Source organism: Vulpes vulpes, chromosome 12 (genome assembly GCF_048418805.1).
Source record: "Vulpes vulpes isolate BD-2025 chromosome 12, VulVul3, whole genome shotgun sequence".
Lineage (NCBI taxonomy): Eukaryota > Metazoa > Chordata > Mammalia > Carnivora > Canidae > Vulpes > Vulpes vulpes.
In genome coordinates, this window is record NC_132791.1 from 39,074,757 (window position 1) to 39,094,653 (window position 19,897).

Below are 19,897 nucleotides of genomic sequence, written 5' to 3' on the forward strand. Positions count from 1 at the left end.
AGTTTTCCCAAAGGTTGTTTGATAATATGTATTGAAATTAAGAAAGTGTATCACCTTTGACCTCAGAAGTCCCTTTTTTAGGAATTTATCCTGAGGATAATTGTGATAGATTAATTATAGTTTCAGTATTTGATGTAGGAAAAGTACTTGATGAATGTACAAGCACACTTTTAGCAGCATTGTTTATAATATGGAAAACATGGAAACAACATAAATATTTAACAGTAGGAATTTAAATTATTCCACAGAATAGAATAATATGCACTTGTTAAAAAGTAAGGTAGCTCTCATGCATTTTCATAGAAAATCTTCAATATAATCTATAGAACAGTACATACTACATGATCCCATTTGTGGTTTTTAAAGATTGCATTCTTACTAAAGCATAAAACCACCTAGAAGGCTATGTGCCAGGCTGTTAACAGTGACCATCCTCTGCAGGATAGTCATGCAGGGGCACTCACACTTTCTCCATGTTATTTGAAAATTTTGTAACAATCATCTATTATCAGAAAATAGAACATTTATGTTTTGATTTAGAAAGAAAAGAATTTTGAAAATCATTTCTACCTTTTGCCATCCTATTGAATTTTTGATGTTTGAGTTTTTATTTTTTTATTTTTAAAAAAGATTTTATTTATTTATTCATGAGAGACACAGAGGCAGAGACATAGGAAGAGGGAGAAGCAGTCTCCCCACAGTCCTGATGTGGGGACTCAATCCCAGGATTCTGGGATCATGACCTGAGCCAAAGGCAGATGCTCAACCACTGAACCACCCAGGTGCCCCATTTGTTTGAGTTTTTAATGCATGTGTATGAGCATATATAATTATCTTTTTATATAACGAAATCATATACTTCATGTCATTTTGAAATTTCCTTTTTCAGTTCATGTCACAAAATTTTAGGTCATTAAATATTTTTAGTTCATCACAGATTTTAATAGCTGTATAGCATTCTATTCTGTGGTTATACCACATGTGTGTATGTATAAATAGATATACTCATGTGACTATCCTAATTAATTTCCTCCTGTTGCCTGTTTATTTATACATTTTCATTATAAATACTAATATGATATCTCTTATAGGTAGAATTTTGTGTTTATCCGTGTAATTTCCTTAGAAAAAAATTGGATTTATTGGGTCAATGGTATGCATGTGTTGAAGATTTTTAGTATATAGTGCAAAATTATTCTGAAAAATAATTGAGTTGGCAAACTTTTCTTAAAAGGCTAGATAGTAAATATGTTTGTGCTGTGGGTCATAAGATCTCTATTGCAACTACTCAACTCCATGACTGTGGAGTATAAACAGCCATTGACAACAAATGAATGGATGGACATATTTACGTTCCCATAGTTTGCCAGTCTCCATACTATAACCACCTTTTACCAAAATAGATGAAAAGTCTTCCCTTTGTCAGCACTGGTTTTCCATTAAAAAAATTAAATTAATGCTTTATTATCACAAAAGTGGCATGTATATTTAGGAAAATGGGAGAATGTAGATGAGCAGATATTAACATACAAACTTCATATTCTTTTCACACAGTGATAATAGCTGTTAAACCTTAGTATATTTTCTTTCAGAATATTTCCTATTCAAATCTAAAGATACATGCATTTTTTAATGTGCATACTCTTTTAATAACCTGCTTTTTTTCAGTTAATGATCTTTACTTTTCTATGGCAATTAAGTCTTCATTTCATGTAATACTCCATCTCTCTTCACATTTTCCTGATTGGCCGCAGATATCTTTTACTGCTGGTATGTCTATACCAGGATGCAATACAAAACTGTCTACTGCATCTAATGTTTATGTCCATTAGGTATCTTTTATTCTAGAATAGTCTCTATATTCATGATGGTTGTTGAGAAGCCTAAGTCCGTCATCCTGCAGAATATCCCATGGATTTGTTTGTTGGCTTTCTTGAGTTTTCATTTAAGCTTGTTCTTTTTCTTAGTTAGCTTAGGCTGCCATAACAAAATATCACAGACTGGGTGGCTTAAAGAACAGAATTTTATGTTCTCACAGTTCTGGAGATTGGAAGTCTAAGATCAGGGTGCCCGCATGATCAGCTTCTGGAGAGAACTCTCCTTCGGGATTGCAGACAGATGGCTATCTTCTCACTCAGCCTTTACAGTGGTCAAGAGAGAGATAACCTCTCTCTCTTCCTCTTTTTCTAAGGTCACTAGTCTTATCAGATTAGGGCCCCACCCTTAATTACCTCCTAAAAATCCCTATCTTCATATACTCTCACACTGGGGCTTAGAGCTTCAATTTACAAATTTGGAGAGGGGCATAATTTATTAAGTCCATTGCATTCTTCTCGCCCCTTATATTCCCTATAAACTGGAAATTAGATCTCTAGGCTTACTGGATTCAGGTTAAATAAATTTGGCTAGAATATATCATAAATGAAGTTGTATGTTTTGTAATTATACAAGGTGATACATGATATCTGGTTATTCCTTATTACCTTTAAGATATATATTTGTCAGTTTGGTAAGCACTTCCTATTCATTACCAAGCGTTATATCTTTGTCATTGTTTGAATTTGCATTTCTCTGATCAATTATTTGCCTTTTGAAGATGTGAAGGGAAGAGGGGAAATGAATAGAAAAGAAATGAAAATGAGAAATCAGAAAGATTTCCTTGGATGGAATAGGAAAAGAAAAACAACAAATGGGTGCAGTTTGATGGAATTTGCGGTCCTTTTTCAGTCTTTCATACTTGCAAGCTGTAATTTAATCAATCTATTTGAGATCACACTGAAATTCACATTTTTTGGCAGTAGCATCTCAGATACTCCGTGGAATGTAGGGCTGTTGAAGCGTGCACAGCAGCTGCGGGACAGAGCATACCTGGGAAGTCCTCTGTGAAACATTGCTGGAAAGCTGTGAGGTCACAGCCCTGCGGTCCTGTGGCTCTGGAGTCATGTCTGCTGATACCCCAGCCCTGTCTTGCTTCCAGCCTAGAAAGATTGGTCCTGATAAAACAGTGCAGAAATGGGCATGTCAGTTTTTCCTTAATGACTATGACCAGAGTAGACTTAAGGTTAGACTCAGCACAGCCGCCTCCACTGAAAAACTGTCTAGTGTTTTGGCTAATGACATTTATTTTATAGTGTGTCAGTGTGAAATTTGACTTAACGTTAATTTTCAGAGTCATGGTATACTTACACGGTAACTTTTTTCTTCGATCCAGAGAATGTCTTTCTATTCTGCATGTAATTCAGAAGAACAAAGGTGAACAGCAGTTCTTCTATGAGTTTGAAGGGGGTGTCAAGCTTGGAATAGGTGCCTTTAATTTGGTAAGTAAATAGTTATAAAGCTGCCAGAGGCTTTAGTAAAAGAACTAAGATTTCCAGTGCCTTCTCTACTGTGTGTGAACCTCTACCTGGGTTTGGTTGACAAGTGGCTGTAGTGGGATCAGTTTTTGTTTGTTGTGATCCAATGGTGACTTTGGTTAGTATGTGTTGTAAAGTTCTGCACACACTCAGAGTAGTTTTGGATTGTATAAGAGGGAAAGCATGCAGTACTCTGAATGGACTAGCAACATTTTTGGTAATAAGGAACTTGGAATCTGGATCCATTTCCACATCTGAAATATTGGTGGCTATGGAATTGAAAATAGATGAGACAGTAATGATATAACTTGAGGCATTATTTTGATGCTGTGAGGGAGACAAAGAGTTTGAGTAGATATTTATCAAATTCTAATATATTATTTAGAGATTTTAAAATTTATTAAAGTTTGACTGGGATTAAAGAGAAAATGAAATAATACACCTGACTGTGTACTTCACCATGGCCTCTTTGTTCATGAGTCCAGTTGGTCAGTGATGGGGTGGCTGGGGAAAGAGGATGGCTGGCAGTAGAACAGGTCATCCAATTTGATTATTCAAATCCTCCTCTGCTGAGGTCAGACTTTGGTGAACATTCACATGGAACACAAATATCTTCATGTTTTTTGTTCACTCAGAGAGGCCTATACCCTTTCTTAAACCTCTTTGTCATTAATTTTCCAATGATATTCCTTTCGAATCTCTGGCCATTCAGCAAACCATTGATTCCAGTCTGTGGATCTGTATAGAATTGCATACATGGTTATTTCTCCTTCCAAGCAAAGTGAACAAGCAAGTAAAAGGCTTGAAGTCTTGCACTGGCTGCATCTCCCCTCCCACTATTCCCTAGGGATGTCCTAAAAAGGAACTGTTGTGTCATGCTGTTCACTTTTGGATGGTGTCAGCATATTATGCAGAATTCAACAGACTTGTTTTCTGGAAAACGATGTTAAAAGGAATCTTGTTTGGAATTAGGCACTGAGGGATTGCCTTCTCATCACTTCATCATTGCACATAAAAGGATCAAGTAATCTCTAGAGCACCCTAAGAAGGCCAGGATTTTGTTTTGTTTTTTAATTTTTAGGTTCATTGTCTTAGCTAAATGAAATTAATTCACAGGTAATGACTATGGTATGTGCAGTATGTGCTGACTAGATATGTATAGTAGTTTAAACTTGGTTTAATATTTCATATTACCGAATTATTAAAACTTTAAGTTGTTTGGAGGTTAACGTTTACCTATAGTTCAATACACTAACAAATATACTTTTTTTTTCTCTTGTAGATGCTCTCCCTTTTACCAGCACGGATCATCAGACTACTAGAATTTATAGGATTTTCAGGAAACAGGGTACAAATTTAATTCTATCTTAATTTTGACAGGAAAGATAAAACAGTGTTGAATACAAGAGCAATGCAACACATCCTCATAACAAGCATGACCATTATTGGCAATTTATTTGCATAGCAGTAAAGAGTCATGGGGGTCTTGATGATGCTTTTCAGGAGCTGAGATGGTTCTTCTCTTGAAAGCTAAAATTTTTTTCTTCATTACTTACAATTATGATTTACTAATATTGCAACTTGCTGGACTTTAGTACTCTTGTGTAGTTAAAATATGCAACCCCAGAGTGTTCTCTGTACAACCAGTGAATTAGGCTAGATTTCCAGGTCTCACATTTTATGATTCACATGGATCAAGTATAGTTAGAGTGTTTTGGGTTTCCTTGCACTTTTACAAGTTTCATGATAAAACTAAGCAAGGAAATTTTGTTTTCCATGAATTTCATTTGTTATGTTTCTGTGTGGTTGTTTTTGTAGCATATAACATTTATTAAACATAATATTCAGTATGCTATTACCTGGATTGCCTTATTGCAAAAGCTATCCATGTTAGTGAAGAGGGCAGGTTTTGAGAACTATATGAGAACAAGATTATCTGGGGGAACAGATTATCATACAGGTCCTGTGCTTTTTATTTCTGTGCTTCTGCTACTCTCTAATTTAGATGTCCTCTCTAGCCAGCAGCCTCCCAAATAATGTTCTCTTGAGAGCCTCTCCATCATTAGATTTGAGATAAATGTCAGCTATTCCTCCAACTTTCTCTTATTTTTTCCCAGTGAGACTCAAGTATCCCTGACTCAGAATCATTAAGTTATTTTTCTTATGACACTCACCATATTCTAACACAACCCTGTGTTCATGTAGTGTCTTGCCTATTTGGTGGAAAGATCTTCGAAGACAAAACTCTATTTGTTCATACCCACCATAGTGTCTTGTGCTTAGATCCTCAATATGTCTAAATAAACTAATATTTTTTATCAGAAAAATAGAACATTTCTATGAAATGAGCACTACCTTTTTCCTCTCCCTAGAATCACATAATGTGAAAAAAATTTGTGAGATTATCTTATGCCAGTTTACAATATAAAGTTTGTTTCTGGTTAGGGATTACCCCTATTCTAAGCTCTTGAAAAATAAACTCCACCTTCTTGGAGGGTGGAGATACCTGAACCAGGCCTCTGTAGTGTCGGAATAATTTTTCAGTCATGTTTTCCCCTTCTGAAATGCATTTGCTTCCCATAGGAGTTGGGCCTTCTGCAGTTACAGGAAGGTGCATCAGGAAGAAGCATGAGGTCTCCACTGTGCTGCTTAACTATACTAGCTTTTCATACTTATATCTCCCTAATACTTGGTAAGGACTGAATTACATCTTATGTCATTGAAAGTTGATGACCTTTCATCTGAGTAAGTAAAAAATTTAGATTGTTCCCTGAAAACCAATATAACATTGTATGTTAATTATATTTCAAGTAAAACAATTGGAAAAAAATTACCAAGAGCTAGTAGTCCATATTTGTTTACTTTTTTTTCTTTTTTGAGTAAATATGAAAAATAGTGACATTTGTCATAGTAACATTTAGCAGAGGGGCTGGAGGGTTTCTTTCAAAGAATATTTTTTATCTGTTCTCAGCTAAAAACATTCTGTAAACTTTAAGGTGATCTATTTTAGCATATTTGTATTGCATTTCTTTCTGAGTAGAAAATTAAATTTTTGGTTAAGATAAATTAATAATTGCTATTAAAACCAGAAAGCCCAATTAGAATTCAAAGATAACTGCTTCTATACTTATGCATTAGTCTGTCCTAGAGGTTTCTTAAACTACAGTCATAGATGGGACTTGTCTTACTTTATTTCTCAAATGCAGAAATGCCAAATTAACAGTCTTTATCTTTTCCATGAATAGGTGTTTGCTATATTTTAATGAAATGTGGAGAACTACTTATAAGTATCACCCTGTTTCGTGAAGACTAAGGTTTTTCCTGTTGAATTTCTAGGTACAGGAGAAGTGAATGTTGTGGAAGCGGAGAACCTCCTTGCACCCTTCCTCCGGCAGTTTCCAAATGTATGCTTAGAATTTCAAGTGCGTGTTTCAATCATAACCAATCAAGCAGGGCTGGCGCTGATCTGTTTTCTTCCTTTCTCCACAGGGCTCCCTCATGTTGTTTTATCATGCCCGGATAGAGCTGCTGAAAGGGAATGTGGAAGAGGTAATTTATTTGGGGGGGGGGAATAATTGGGGAGTTGTCTGTAAGGTGGGGCTGTGTCATATTCATTCAACATAAGTAAGTTCAGCTTATATGCTAGACAGAAATAAAGACAAAATATATTATTTAAATGCTCCAATTTAATTTTGTGTGTGTATTCTATAGTAGATTTCTGAATATGGTTTGTACTTACACATAAGTCCATGAGGCAGCTTGGGGTAGAATATTTTACAAAAATATAGGTGATCGCCTTTAAGGGAATTCTTCAAAAAACTTTATGAGTTTCTGTATTATATATTGACTTTGAAATCTAGCCCTTGCATAAGATACAACTTCACTGTTTTGCACATACTCCTTATCAAGGGAAATGATTCATTAATTCTCTTGAAGAAGACGACTATGGAGTTTTTCATATAAGTATACTAACCAATAATTTTCTTCTACACAAATGAGATCAAACCTATGTATTTTTCTTTGATTTGTTTTTTTCTTCTTCTACTTACAATACATCTTGGATTTCTTTCCAGGTCAGTATATCTAAATCTCCCTCAGTCTTTTTGATGGCTTGATTTCATTCCATTAGATGGATGTATGATACTTAATAAAGCGTCCCACTACTGATAGACATTTGGCTACTATAAATAATGCTTTTGTAAACCTCTCGTGTATATTTCTGTGCACATGTGTATTTATATAAGATTCTGATAATCAGGATTTCTAGGTCAAAGGTGTTCGCATTTTGATAAATTTAGACAAATTGCCCTCCTAACTAAGGTTAATAACTAAGGTTATCCCATTTAAACTTCTATAAAGAAATGAGAATACTTGTTTCCAATATAGTTTGGCAACTCTTGATTTATCTGTTTTATTTTTGCCCATGTCATGGCCAAAATATGATAATCTATTTTTTTAAAGATTTATTTATTTTAGAGAGGGAGAGAAGATGTGCACGCAAGAGTGGGGGGAGGAGCAGAAGAGGAGGGAGAGGGACAAGTAGACCCTCTGCTGAGCATGGCACCCGACATGGGCCTTGATCTCAGGAACCTGAGCCTGAGATCATGACCTGAGCCAAAACCAAAAGTCAGACACTCAACCTGCCAAGCCATCCAGGTGCCCTGAGAATCTAATTTTTAAATTTTTATTTTTCAGCGTATAGATTTCTTCATGTGTATGTTTGTCACTTGTATATCTTTTTCTCTGATTTACCAATTCATATCTTTGACAATTTTCCCATTGAGTTGTCTTTTTTTTAAGGATTTTATAAAATTGTTGTATGATAAGGGTTAATTTTGGCCACTTGTGGATGTAATGATACCTTCTCCCAGCCTGCCTTTAACTTTGTTTAAGGTATATTTTAACTTACGGGAGTTCTGGCTTTTATTTTCAGTCTTTTTGTAAAGGACTTCTGCATTTTATATCTTACTTGGGAAGGGACTTCACTTCTCTCACATTATAAAGTCCCACAGCCCCCTCAAGAAGCTAAATCAAGAGGCAGAATTTAATTGTATCATTGCATGGAGGGGAAGGATCATTATATCATCACACTGAATGGTTTAATGAGTGATGCCTTTGTTCTTTTTGTACAAAGTGATTTATGTATTTTTCCATTAGGTTATTATCTCCTTGTCTATTATCTGGATGATCAGCTTTATGCAATTGACTTATAGGCACAAGAGATATTTCGAAAATGCATTTCAGTTCAAGAAGAATGGAAACAGTTTCACCATCTCTGTTACTGGGAGCTGATGTGGATTTATGTATTCCAACAAAACTGGATGAAGGCATATTATTATTCCGATCTGCTTTGCAAAGAAAGTAAATGGTCCAAGGTAAAGTGCTGTGCTTTCATTAATGTTACCTATTTGTTAATAAGTGTCCAGGATGACTTTTTTTTAGGACTGTTTATTCAGAAGTATGACATCAACACTGCTTTCTCAACTGAGGGATTCATTGAAGGGGGAAATAGGCATTAAATACCTACTGCTTATAAGTACTGCCCTCAGCTCTGAAAGCATCCACACAGTCCTTTTCAACAAAGAGGTTTCATCTCTGAGGATGAAATGCACTTACATTTAAAAGTTATTAAATATCAATAGTCCGGCAGCCCCGGTGGCACAGCAGTTTAGTGCCGCCTGCAGCCCAGGGCCTGATCCTGGAGACCTTGGATCGAGTCCCATCTCGGGCTCCCTGCATGGAGCCTGCTTCTCTCTCTGCCTGTGTCTCTGCCTCTCTCTCTCTGTCTCTCTCTCTGTCTCTGTCTCTCTCTGTGTGTCTCTATGAATGAATAAATAAAATCTTTAAAAAAAATATCAATAGTCTTAACATTTTTTCTGGAGACTTTATGATGCCCTGGTGATGAGGTGTTTCATAATAATTAAAATTAATTCTCACCTATTTGTGAGAAGTTGGGAGAAATGAGATAACGATTTCTTGTTCATTCTGTATACTCTCTTATGTGTGAACACTATTGTTATGTAATAGGAAAGGGGTCAAAATTAACTGAAAAGTGTTATTCTCAATAGGACCAAGCAGTGTAAGACTTCATTTTCTTTTTTTTCTTAGGTCCCTTTTAAATGTTACCTCTGGACAGTTTGTGGGTCATTCCTGACATGCAAGATAGAAATGTCATGTACCTAGAGATGTTCTGTACTCACTGCTTTTCTTCTTTTCCTCAAGGCAACATATGTGTTCTTGAAAGCTGCAATTTTGAGTATGCTTCCAGAGGAAGATGTAGTAGCAACTAAGGAGGATGTAGTAACTTTATTCAGGTAAGCAAGGTACTATTGCTATAACAAAGATCTTAAATACATCTTTCTTTTCCCCTGAGTGTTCTCCCATGCTTTATATTTTCATTAATTTCTACTCATTCAATGCAGGAATCTTTAAAAACCATACTCAGAGAAGGTCTGCTATGAACTAACCTGTTTAACTTTGTCTAGATCAGTATGTACCTATCATCTGTATGTTGTTTTTGCGCACCTACTCCGTGAGGGGTACCGTGTTAAGTGCTGAATAAACAGGCATGGTTCCTGTCCTTGTGGAATTTATAATCTTGTAGCAGGACCAGATATCAGTAAAATTATCACACAAATAATTGCAAAATCATAATACATGACTAATTTTTTTCTTACTACTTTTCTTGCCATTCCTTCTTAGTATCTTTGTAGGCTTATCCTATTTTATCCAGCTATTAAATATTGGTGTGTTAGAGCCTCAACCTTAGGAAATCTTGGCCAGGCCAAGTTTAAATCCCTAGTTCAGACCTGACTGAGCTCCAGACCCATAAAGCCAGCTCCCATTTGTCATCTTTACTTGGATATATGAAAGTATTTTATTTATTTTTAAAATATTTTATTTATTTTGGAGAAGGTAGGTGAGGGGCAGAGGGAGAGGGAGAGAGTCCCAAGTAGACCTGGGGCTTGATCGCATGACCATGAGATCATGAGCTGAAACCAAGATTTGGATGCTTAACCAATTATATCACCCAGGTGCTCTGAAAGCATTTTAAACTCACCATGCTCAGTCTTCCTGAACAAACCTGATATTTTTTCCTCTCTTGTGATTGGGATCACAATTAGCAGGCCAGAAGCTGATAATAACTTGCATCACCAAGAGTACCCACTCACTGTCCCCTCCTACCAGCATTCCCCAATGGGAGAAGTATGTATACAAATGTAGAGGCAGTAATGGTTGAGATGGTATCTGAAGGTGGAGTTGGAGCTGCTGAGGCAGCAGGGAGTTGTGCTGGTACAGTTTCAGACCAAAGAGCCTATTGCAGGAAGGAGCACTGCCCATTAAAGAACTAAATGGTGATACTTGATAGGACATCATGTTATATTTTATGTACAGCTGATGAACAACATGAGTTTGAACTGCATAGGTCCACTTACATGTAGATTTCTTTTGATAACTATAGTACAATATTTAAAATTTATTTTTCTTCCTTATGATTTTCTTAATAACATTTTCTTTTCTTTGGTTTACTTTATTTTAAGACTATGGTATTTAATACGTATAATATATATGTTAATTAACTTTATGTTATCAGTAAGGCTTCCGGTCAACAATAGGCTGTTAACAGTTAAATTTGGGGGGAGTCAAAAGCTATATGTGGGTTTCTGACTATGCGGGGATTGGTGTCTTTAACCCTCATTGTTCAAGGGTCAGCTGTATATAGGTCAAAAGAAAAGAAAGGTCAAGGGGCATCAAACTATGTCTCACAGAACACAGTATTCTATTTAAATATAAGACAGAGTTGACAGGGATCATTGGTAACCCTAGCAGAGGCTGATAAGGTAGTCAAGTGGAAGTGGAATTCAGACTGGGGTGGCTGAAGAAAAGAAATGCAGAGTTGATGATAAATGCATCCCCAGATAATTCTGACTATGAAGGGGAGGGGAGAGAGAGATTGGTAGTTGGAGGGAGATGTCATGTCAGAGAATGTTTTAGTGGGAGAGTTGTGAGTATTCTCAAATACCATTAGGAAGGATCCAGTTGGTAGAAGAGAGGTTACACGTAGAAGCAAGAAATGGGATGACTGATATTTATAAGTGTCCTAAAGGGCAGGAGGAATTAGAATCGAAAACACTGATGGCATGGTTGGTTTTATGTAGGAGGAGGACCAGGTGCTCTGTTGTATCACACAGGAGGAAGTCCAGAGTGGGTACAGAGGCAGGCAAACTTATGTGTTGTGACATGAGAAGGAGGGCTCTCCATCTGCTAGCTTGTTTTTCTTTACAAAATAGGGTCATTTACTGAGGGAGAAAGGAGTGGGCTGCAGGTGTGGGAGGATGGAAAATGTTCAAAATCATTGTCGCAGAGAGTGGGACGGTGGGGTTTTGAAAGAAACACCACAGGAGGAATGACCATTTGAGGTCAGTGCTAAGGTTTACAGGGATGCCAGTCTGCTTTCACACAGACACTGAGCCTCACCCAGGATTGCAGTTTTATCAGATGAGCGTTGCAATTAGCCAGTGGACGAGGGCATTTAGGACTTCGGACAGTGTGTACAGGAGTCAAAGGACAAAGCCATCTAAGCAGGAACATGGAGAGAGAGAGAGAGATGTGGATCAGGAGAAGGGCAAAGAGCAAGTAGACCAGCAGTCTTACTAGAATAGCCAATTTATCTAGTCTTACTAGAATAGCCAATTTAGAGAATGGTATTCAGAGTGGTGTGCTTGAATTTGCGCTTCAAGGTAGAAAAGTTGCAGGCAATGGAAAAATGCTCTAAGATATGACTGCAGGGGTGGGAGGCTCTGGTAGCAGAGAGGAGATGACCATTGGAGAGGAGGAAGTGAAGGGGCAGAGAAGCTGTGTTACATTCTTCAGACCTAATTAACGATGAGACCTTTTACATGGAATCCTGTATTCTGTGCCCATGTTAGGATAAAGACTTGTCAGGCAAATTTGAAGGTAATACCAAGCCTATTTTTTTAATCTTATTTTTAGAAGCTCTTTTTGAAAATAGGACCATGTATACTAACTATAGAATCAACATCAGTGGATGCTGTGGTAGGATTAATGCCACCTCTTACTGGTGAAATGCATGTCCTTGTTTCACACACACAGCCGATGGAATGGAATGGGATATTCAGATATGTTGAAATCTTTTAAATCTCCATTTGTTTTCTTCCACTTCAGAATAAGTTTTCTTCATATCAAAACAATTTCCATGAAACATGTAACCAGTCTTATTTTCAGGAGAAAGCTTGAGGTCTGCTCTATGATAGCATTGAATTGTTTTGTTTCTTAAATTCCACATATGAGTGAAATCATATGGTATTTGTCTTTCTTTGACTGACTTACTTCACTTAGCATAATTTCCTCTAGTACCATCCATGTCATTGCAAATGCCAAGATTTTATTCCTTTTGATGACTGAATAGTATTCCATTGTGCGTGTGTTATCCATTCATCTGTTGATGGACATTTGGGCTCTTTCCATATTTTGGCTATTGTAGACATTGCTGTGATAACCATTGGGGTGCATTGCCAATTTTATATCTAGATTTTCTTGATTGTATTTGATAAAAAAAAATACACTAGCTAAGTTAACTAGAGAGAAGTATGTGTCAGTCAGTGGTTCTCACATTTGAGCACGCATCTGAATCACCTGGAGGGCTCACTAGACTCCAGATTGCTGGGCCCAGCTCTAGAATTACTAATATTAGGTCACTCCACCACTGGGGTGAAGTCTGAAAGTTTGTGTTTAGGACACATTTCCAGATGCTGCTGCTGTTGCTGGTGTGGGTAGTGCATTGTGAAAACTGCAAGTATCAGTAACATATGTGTTCTAATGACCTTTTGCTGGGGCTGGGGTTGGGTTCTTCACAGACAGGTGGATAGCTTGAAGCAGAGAATTGCAGGGAAATCTATCCCTACTGAGAAGTTCGCTGTAAGGAAGTCTCGACGTTACTCTGCCTCGTTGCCTGCACCAGTGAAGCTCATCGTCCCTGCCCTGGTATCTGCCTTTATTTTATTTACTGTTTGTGTTCTATAAAGAAATTGTTAAAAATAAATAAACAAATAAAAGAAATCGTTCATTCACAGCAGCAGGAAGCACACCTGTGAAGTTTATGTTTGCTGTGAAGTTTAGCTCAATTAAGAGCCATTGTAAGAGTGTTTGTAAGGTGAACATTTATAAATTATTAATAATTAAATAATCATAAAAATTATAGCTAATTTTTTGACTAGTTGGTATGTTCTAAGCATTATATTTTAAAATATATATCATTTAATATTTTTGAAAAGTTATTTAAAAAATATTTATTTATTCATTCGTGAGGGACACAGAGAGAGAGAGGCAGAGACATAGTCAGAAGGAGAAGCAGGCTCCCTGCGGGGAGCTCAATGCGGGACTCAATCCCAGGACCTCGGGATCAGGACCTGAGACAAAGGCAGGCTTTCAACCACTGAGCCACCAGGTGCCCCTGAAAGGTTATTTTAAAAAACATATCATTTGGTTCTTACAGTAACTCTGTTGAGGATACTTTCTTTCTGTGGTCTCATTTTACAGATAAGGAAATTCAGGCAGGGAGGTGAGTTGGCTTAATTAAAGTTGAGTTGAATTCTAATGCAAGCCATTTATTTGATTTTATCTTTTCTAGTAGCCACATTAAAAATTAAGGGGTCAAATACTGTAAAAAGTAAAGGAAATATTCAAATAATTTTAAGAATATATTTTGTTTAACCCAGTATATGTAAAATGTTTGTTTGAACATGTAACCAGTAAAAATTTAACAAGGTATTTCACATTCCTTTCTATTGTACTAATCATTTGAAATCTAGTGTGTATTTTACTTTAGAGCAGATCTCAGTTTGGACTAGCCACATTTCCAACCCTCAGGTGCCCTAAGTGGGTGGTCATTCAACAATGTGGTGCTCATACTTTTTTCAGTGAGAGACCATGAGCAGGAGTGGCAGAGGGAGAGGAAGAGAGAATCTTAAGCAGACTCTGCACTCAGTGTAGAGCCTGACATGGGGCTTGATCTCAGGACCCTGAGATCTTACCTGAGCTGATACCAAGAGTCAGGGGCTTACCCACCTTGTGCCTTGGGCCATCCACGTGCCCCCCAGAGCACCACATTCTTAATTGTTAGGCTGTTTAGACAAGACTTCATGAAAAAAAGCATAACTTCCACCTAATTTGTTTTAATGAAGACTTCTTTGAAAGTACGGAATATATCAAATTATTCTGGCTCTTTGGGGTTTGATTTTGCATGGGTAGTCAGCACAGGAAAACCATGAAGTACAAGCTGACATCTGTTGTCCTCCTTTGGGGTTTCCTGACTTTTTCCTTTTCTTTCTTTCTTTCTTTCTTTCTTTCTTTCTTTCTTTCTTTCTTTCTTTCTTTCTTTCTTTCTTTTTGTATTCCAGAGTTTATTCAGTTATTCCCCTTTGCCATCCGTATGTATTTTCCTCATTTCCACTACTTGCCTGTAAGAAGCTGTTCAAACAATATCTTTATCATATTTTAAAATTCATTTATTTCCAAGAAGATACTAATTACCCTGCTTATTTCATACCCTTAAAAATATGAACTATACTACCAGGGAAGTTAGAAAAATATTTTCAAGCAAAAGCATATTTGCTTTTGGTCCAAAAAAATTCTCATCTGTTAGCCTATGAGATATAATTTGCAATGAGAAATCATTAGTTTACATTTTCAGGGACTGTCATTCAGCCATATGGCTTTAAGTGAATGCATTTTCTGCATGTTGGATTGCACTGCTGGACTGTCACATATTTTTAATGAGATAAAAGAACCATTAAAATATTTTGTATGTTCATTTCCAGTGAAGTCCTTGGAAACATTTTATGTAAACAATTGGCAGATATTTTTAAATGTTTCCCTTTACTTAAAATTAACAACAAAATCTTTATCAAATGCAATTGTTCACACGATCAGTTAAAAATACTCTATTTATTACTATATCGTAATCTACTATCTTCCAAAAGGATGGAATACCAATACATGTATAAGTGAATGAGTAAATTTTTCCGTAAAAAGATAATATACTATATATATTGAATCACTTCATGGTATAAAAGGCAAAAGGCATATAATAAAATGAGAAAAGGCGAAATTCTCTTCACTGCACTCCAAATGAGGAAAGCTAAGGAAAGTGATTTCTGAATGTTGTCTTGAGATCCCTAGCAACTGTTGGGAGCCGCATGCCAGGAAGGGGTTAATGGGTTGAGCAAAAAGGCTCTCTGTTGACTCTTCCAACCGTGGCTCAGGGCCCACCTGAGCCGCGTGCCAGGAAGGGGTTAATGGATCGAGCAAAGGCTCTCTGTTGACTCTTCCAACCGAGGCCCACCTGTCTCACCCTTGTTGTTGAAGGCTTGTGGCTCAAGGACGCATACTGTAGCTATCTATTCAAGGGCGCATACTGTTGCTGTCTACTGTGAAAGGACATGTCTGGAGAACTAAGCTTAAAATATCCTGCTTGTTAAACAACCCTGCTTTATAAAAGAGTGAATAATACAAATAAAGTTGGCATTGTGGCTGAATCCGGCCATATGTCCCTCCTGCTCCCACTCTGTTTATGTCTCCTTTCTTTTCCTCATTCCCTTACCCTCAGCCCTGGACGGTTGTCGCCCCCAGCGCGCGCGACAAGCAACCAAGAGAATAGTTGTGTTGTTGTAAAGGATATTGGATAACCTCATATAATTGTGAATGACTTTTCATTCTTCCTCATTAGGAAATGATGTATGTCTGGAATGGTTTTCCAGTAGTGAGCAAGAGAAAAGACCTTTCTGAAAATCTGTTGGTCACTGTTGAAAAGGCTGAGGCTGCTTTACAAAATGAAAGTAAGTATAAAAAGTAAAAGCCTGGAAATATTTTTTTATTACCACTCTCCTGCCCTTTCCCTGTGCACATCTGCCCATGTTCATTTGTACACATCATAAGGACAAAATACTTGGGCTTCAAGGGTCTGGATGATTGTAGTCAGAGGAGTGACATTTGGGGCAATATGGACTAGCCTTGGGGCCATGAGGCTAAGTGAAAGATGCCAGTTGCAGATGACAGCATATTGTATGATTCCATTTATGTGAAATATTTGGAACAGGTACATCTATAAAGAGAGTAGGCTAGTGATTACCTAGGAATAGAGAACTGGGGTATGTGTGTGACACCTTTTAAAGGGTATGGCATTTCTTTTTGGAGTGATGAAAATGTTCTAAGACCATAGTATTGGCTGTACAACAGCAAATTGTGTGCTTCAAATGGGTGAATTGTATGGTATGTGAATTATACCCAAATAAGTGTTACCGAAAAAAATGAACAATCAGAGTTCTAGGGTGCATTTCTGGTTTTTAGTTTGTGACTCTTTCCATGCCTTCTTTTGCTCTGTAATGACTATTATGTTTTTGCAGACACAGAACTTTTCAAGTTGAAATTTTATTAAAATTGAATTTTTTTTACTAATTACTGCTGGTTGTACTGGAGGCCCCTCTCCAGTTTCCTGGAAGCTCCATTTCCTGGAAGCATCTGGCATAGTAGAAGGAAAATCAGGCCATCTGGGCTTACTGTCCCAGCTCTAGCATGAAACTCTGGGAAATATACCTTATCATTCTGGGCCTCGAGTTTCTTTTAAAATGGGGTGATGATATCCAAAGATACACAGATAATATCCAAAGATTTCTTTCTCTGACATTGTCTAATTCTCTATCTTAAACAGAAGATTTATCTTTTGAGAAATGATGCCATAAATGATAGCCTTTTGTAGTATTCCTTACCAACCTCCCCAACCATTTATCCTTTGGAATGTTCTAACCACAGGAGTAAAATGAAAACTTCTATGGTAACAAACATGGCAAAAGGCATAGAAATTCAGGAAAAGTCTGGAAAAATTATAAGTTAATTCATATTTCTTAACTTGAAAATGATGAGCACTGACAGAGTGGCTAGCCTCATATTCAGTATATTCTCCACATGGGAAATTAAATATTGAATATAGCTCCAGGAATGAGGACCTCATTTGTTTCATTTTTTTATTTGGAGCTATAAAATGAGGCTGAAATGCTAAATGAGATTTTTGTTTATAATTATTGCTAAAAAATTAAACACAATTATGATTGATAGATGTAGGTGAAAAAAGTTACCCATATTTTTGCTATTATAACAATTAATTCAGAATTTTTATTTGTTCCAAATAGCTTTATTTTTATAGTTATAATCAGAGTATACCTGGGCATATACTAGCCTACTTTTTTTTCACTTAATATATCATACTTTTTAAAAGTGAAGTGTGACATGTAACATTATATTTAATTGAACTGTAATTGTCATATAACATTATATTAGTTTCATGTGTATACCATAATGATTCGATATTTGTGGACTCTGTAATAATCACCACAATAAGTCTAGTTAACATTTGTTACCATACATAATTACAAAAATTTTTTATTGTGTTGAAAACTTTTAAGATCTGCTTTCTTACAACTTTCAAATATGCAGTACAGTATTAACTGTATCCACCATACTACATTATATCCCCATGATTTACTTATTTTATAATGGGAAGTTTATACTTTTGACTCTCTTTACCCATTTCTCCTACCTCCCATGCCCTACTCCTGGCAACCACCAATTCATGAGCTTGGTTTTTTTTGTTTGGTTTTGTTTGTTTTAGGTTCTACATATAAGTGAGATCATATGGTATTTATCTTTGTATGTCTGACTTATTTCACTACTAGCATAATGCTCTCAAGGTCAATCCATGTTGTTGCAAAATGGCAAGATTTTATTTTTTATGGCTGAATAAATAGTCTGTGGTATGTCTATATTACATTATCTTTATCCATTCATCCATTTGTGGCTTCCATATCTTGGCTATTGTAAATAATGTTGTGATGAACATGAGGGTGCAGATACCTTTTCAAGTTGGTGTTTTCATTTCCTTTGGATAAATACCCAGAAGTAGAATTGCTAGATCATATGGTAGTTCTATTTTTATCATAGCCTTTTAAGTTGTTGTTAAATGGCTCCTATAATAATTTCAAAAGCTTCATAGTACTCCATGGAGCTAATGTATCATAATTTAGTCAACTCTTTTAGTATTGTTGGGCATTTAGGCTGCTTTCCATATTTGAAATAATTCTAGCTTCAGATTCACCCCCAATAAGGAAAAAAATATAAAAGAATGAAAGTAAATCAATTGCCTTATTTGCTAATAAGGTCAAAGTTTCAGGAAGGATAGCAGAAGAAGTCAATAGAACAAAAAGCAATGATGTTCTGAGGCCACAGACGGGTACCTCCTACCCCAGTTCTCCCAAATAATCATTCTGCAAGTTAAACCGATAATCACAGGAAGAAATATAAACTGGTAATCACAGGAAGATCAGGTAAATGGGATATTCTGTTTTACTACTGAAAAAAAGGTACCTGTAAAGATCATCGATTGATGGAGAGTGAGTTAATGTCACTCTCTCATGTCAAAGGCAGCATTTTTATAAAAGAACCATGGTTCCCTTTCTCTCCTTATTCCTGCCACTTACAGAAAAGTTTTAAACTTCAGCCCTTTATGAGTTGGAACTTAGGTAGAGTAGCCAAGATATTGAGTTATTTATCTTCATGGACTCTCTGCTTTCTGGGCACCAGGGAAACAAGTGGATGAAAAGGCTCAATAAACTGTAATCCAAAAGAGAAATCCAAAGTTTTTACTATTTAACAGAGAACCGTTGGAGTGTATGTATAAGTACAGACTTACAGACTCACTATATGGACATTTTAGACTTGCTTTGTATGTCCTAGATGTTCCGTTATTGTTACATTGTCTGCATAGTTTTTCTATGTATAGAGTTGTATTAAGCTTCTTTAATATTCTTTTTACAATTTTATCTTCTTAATTTTTAAAAGTTTTTGTATTGTATTTTTATTTTTTAAAAAGATTTTATTTATTTATTCATAAGAGACACAGAGAGAGAAAAGCAGAGACATAGGCAGAGGGAGAAGCAGGCTCCATGCAGGAGGCCCAATGTGGGACTCCATCCTGGGATCTAGGATCACGCCTTGAGCTGAAGATAGACTCTTAACCATTGAGCCACCCAGATGTCCCTATTTTTATTTTTTTAAGTAGGCTCCATGCCTAGCGTGGAGCCCAGTATGGGGCTTGAGCTCACGACCCTGAGATCAAGAACTGAGCTGAGATCAAGAGTCAGACGCTTAACCAACTGAGCCACCCTGGTGCCCTTCTTTTTAATTTTTAATTGTAGTAAAAACTATATATAACACAACATTTACCCTGTGACCCAGTTTTGATTGTACAGTTCAGTAATGTTAAGTATATTCCCATAGTTGTGCAACCAGTCTCCAGAACTTTTCCATACCCATTAAAAATAGCGCTCTATTTCCCTCTCCCCACTGCCTCTGGCAATCATAGTTCTACTTTTTGTTACTATGAATTTGACTCCTTTAGGTTGCTCATATGAGTGGAATCCTCCATTATTTGTCCTTTTGGGACTGGCTTAATTCACTTCGCATAATGGCCA

The 19,897-nt window shown here is 36.5% G+C and overlaps 1 protein-coding gene across 4 annotated transcripts in view; it reads left to right on the forward strand.

The window, feature by feature from the left end:
* Window positions 1–19,897, forward strand: part of TTC39B (tetratricopeptide repeat domain 39B) — a 130,920-nt gene that overhangs the window by 94,846 nt on the left and 16,177 nt on the right. For all 4 annotated transcript variants that reach the window (XM_072728239.1, XM_072728240.1, XM_026001423.2 and 1 more), the window contains 9 exons: window positions 3,212–3,317; window positions 4,636–4,701; window positions 5,937–6,045; window positions 6,690–6,757; window positions 6,843–6,902; window positions 8,567–8,728; window positions 9,576–9,667; window positions 13,232–13,358; window positions 16,102–16,210. In XM_072728239.1, coding sequence (XP_072584340.1) covers window positions 3,212–3,317; window positions 4,636–4,701; window positions 5,937–6,045; window positions 6,690–6,757; window positions 6,843–6,902; window positions 8,567–8,728; window positions 9,576–9,667; window positions 13,232–13,358; window positions 16,102–16,210 — 899 coding nt within the window. The remainder of the gene's footprint in view (window positions 1–3,211; window positions 3,318–4,635; window positions 4,702–5,936; window positions 6,046–6,689; window positions 6,758–6,842; window positions 6,903–8,566; window positions 8,729–9,575; window positions 9,668–13,231; window positions 13,359–16,101; window positions 16,211–19,897) is intronic.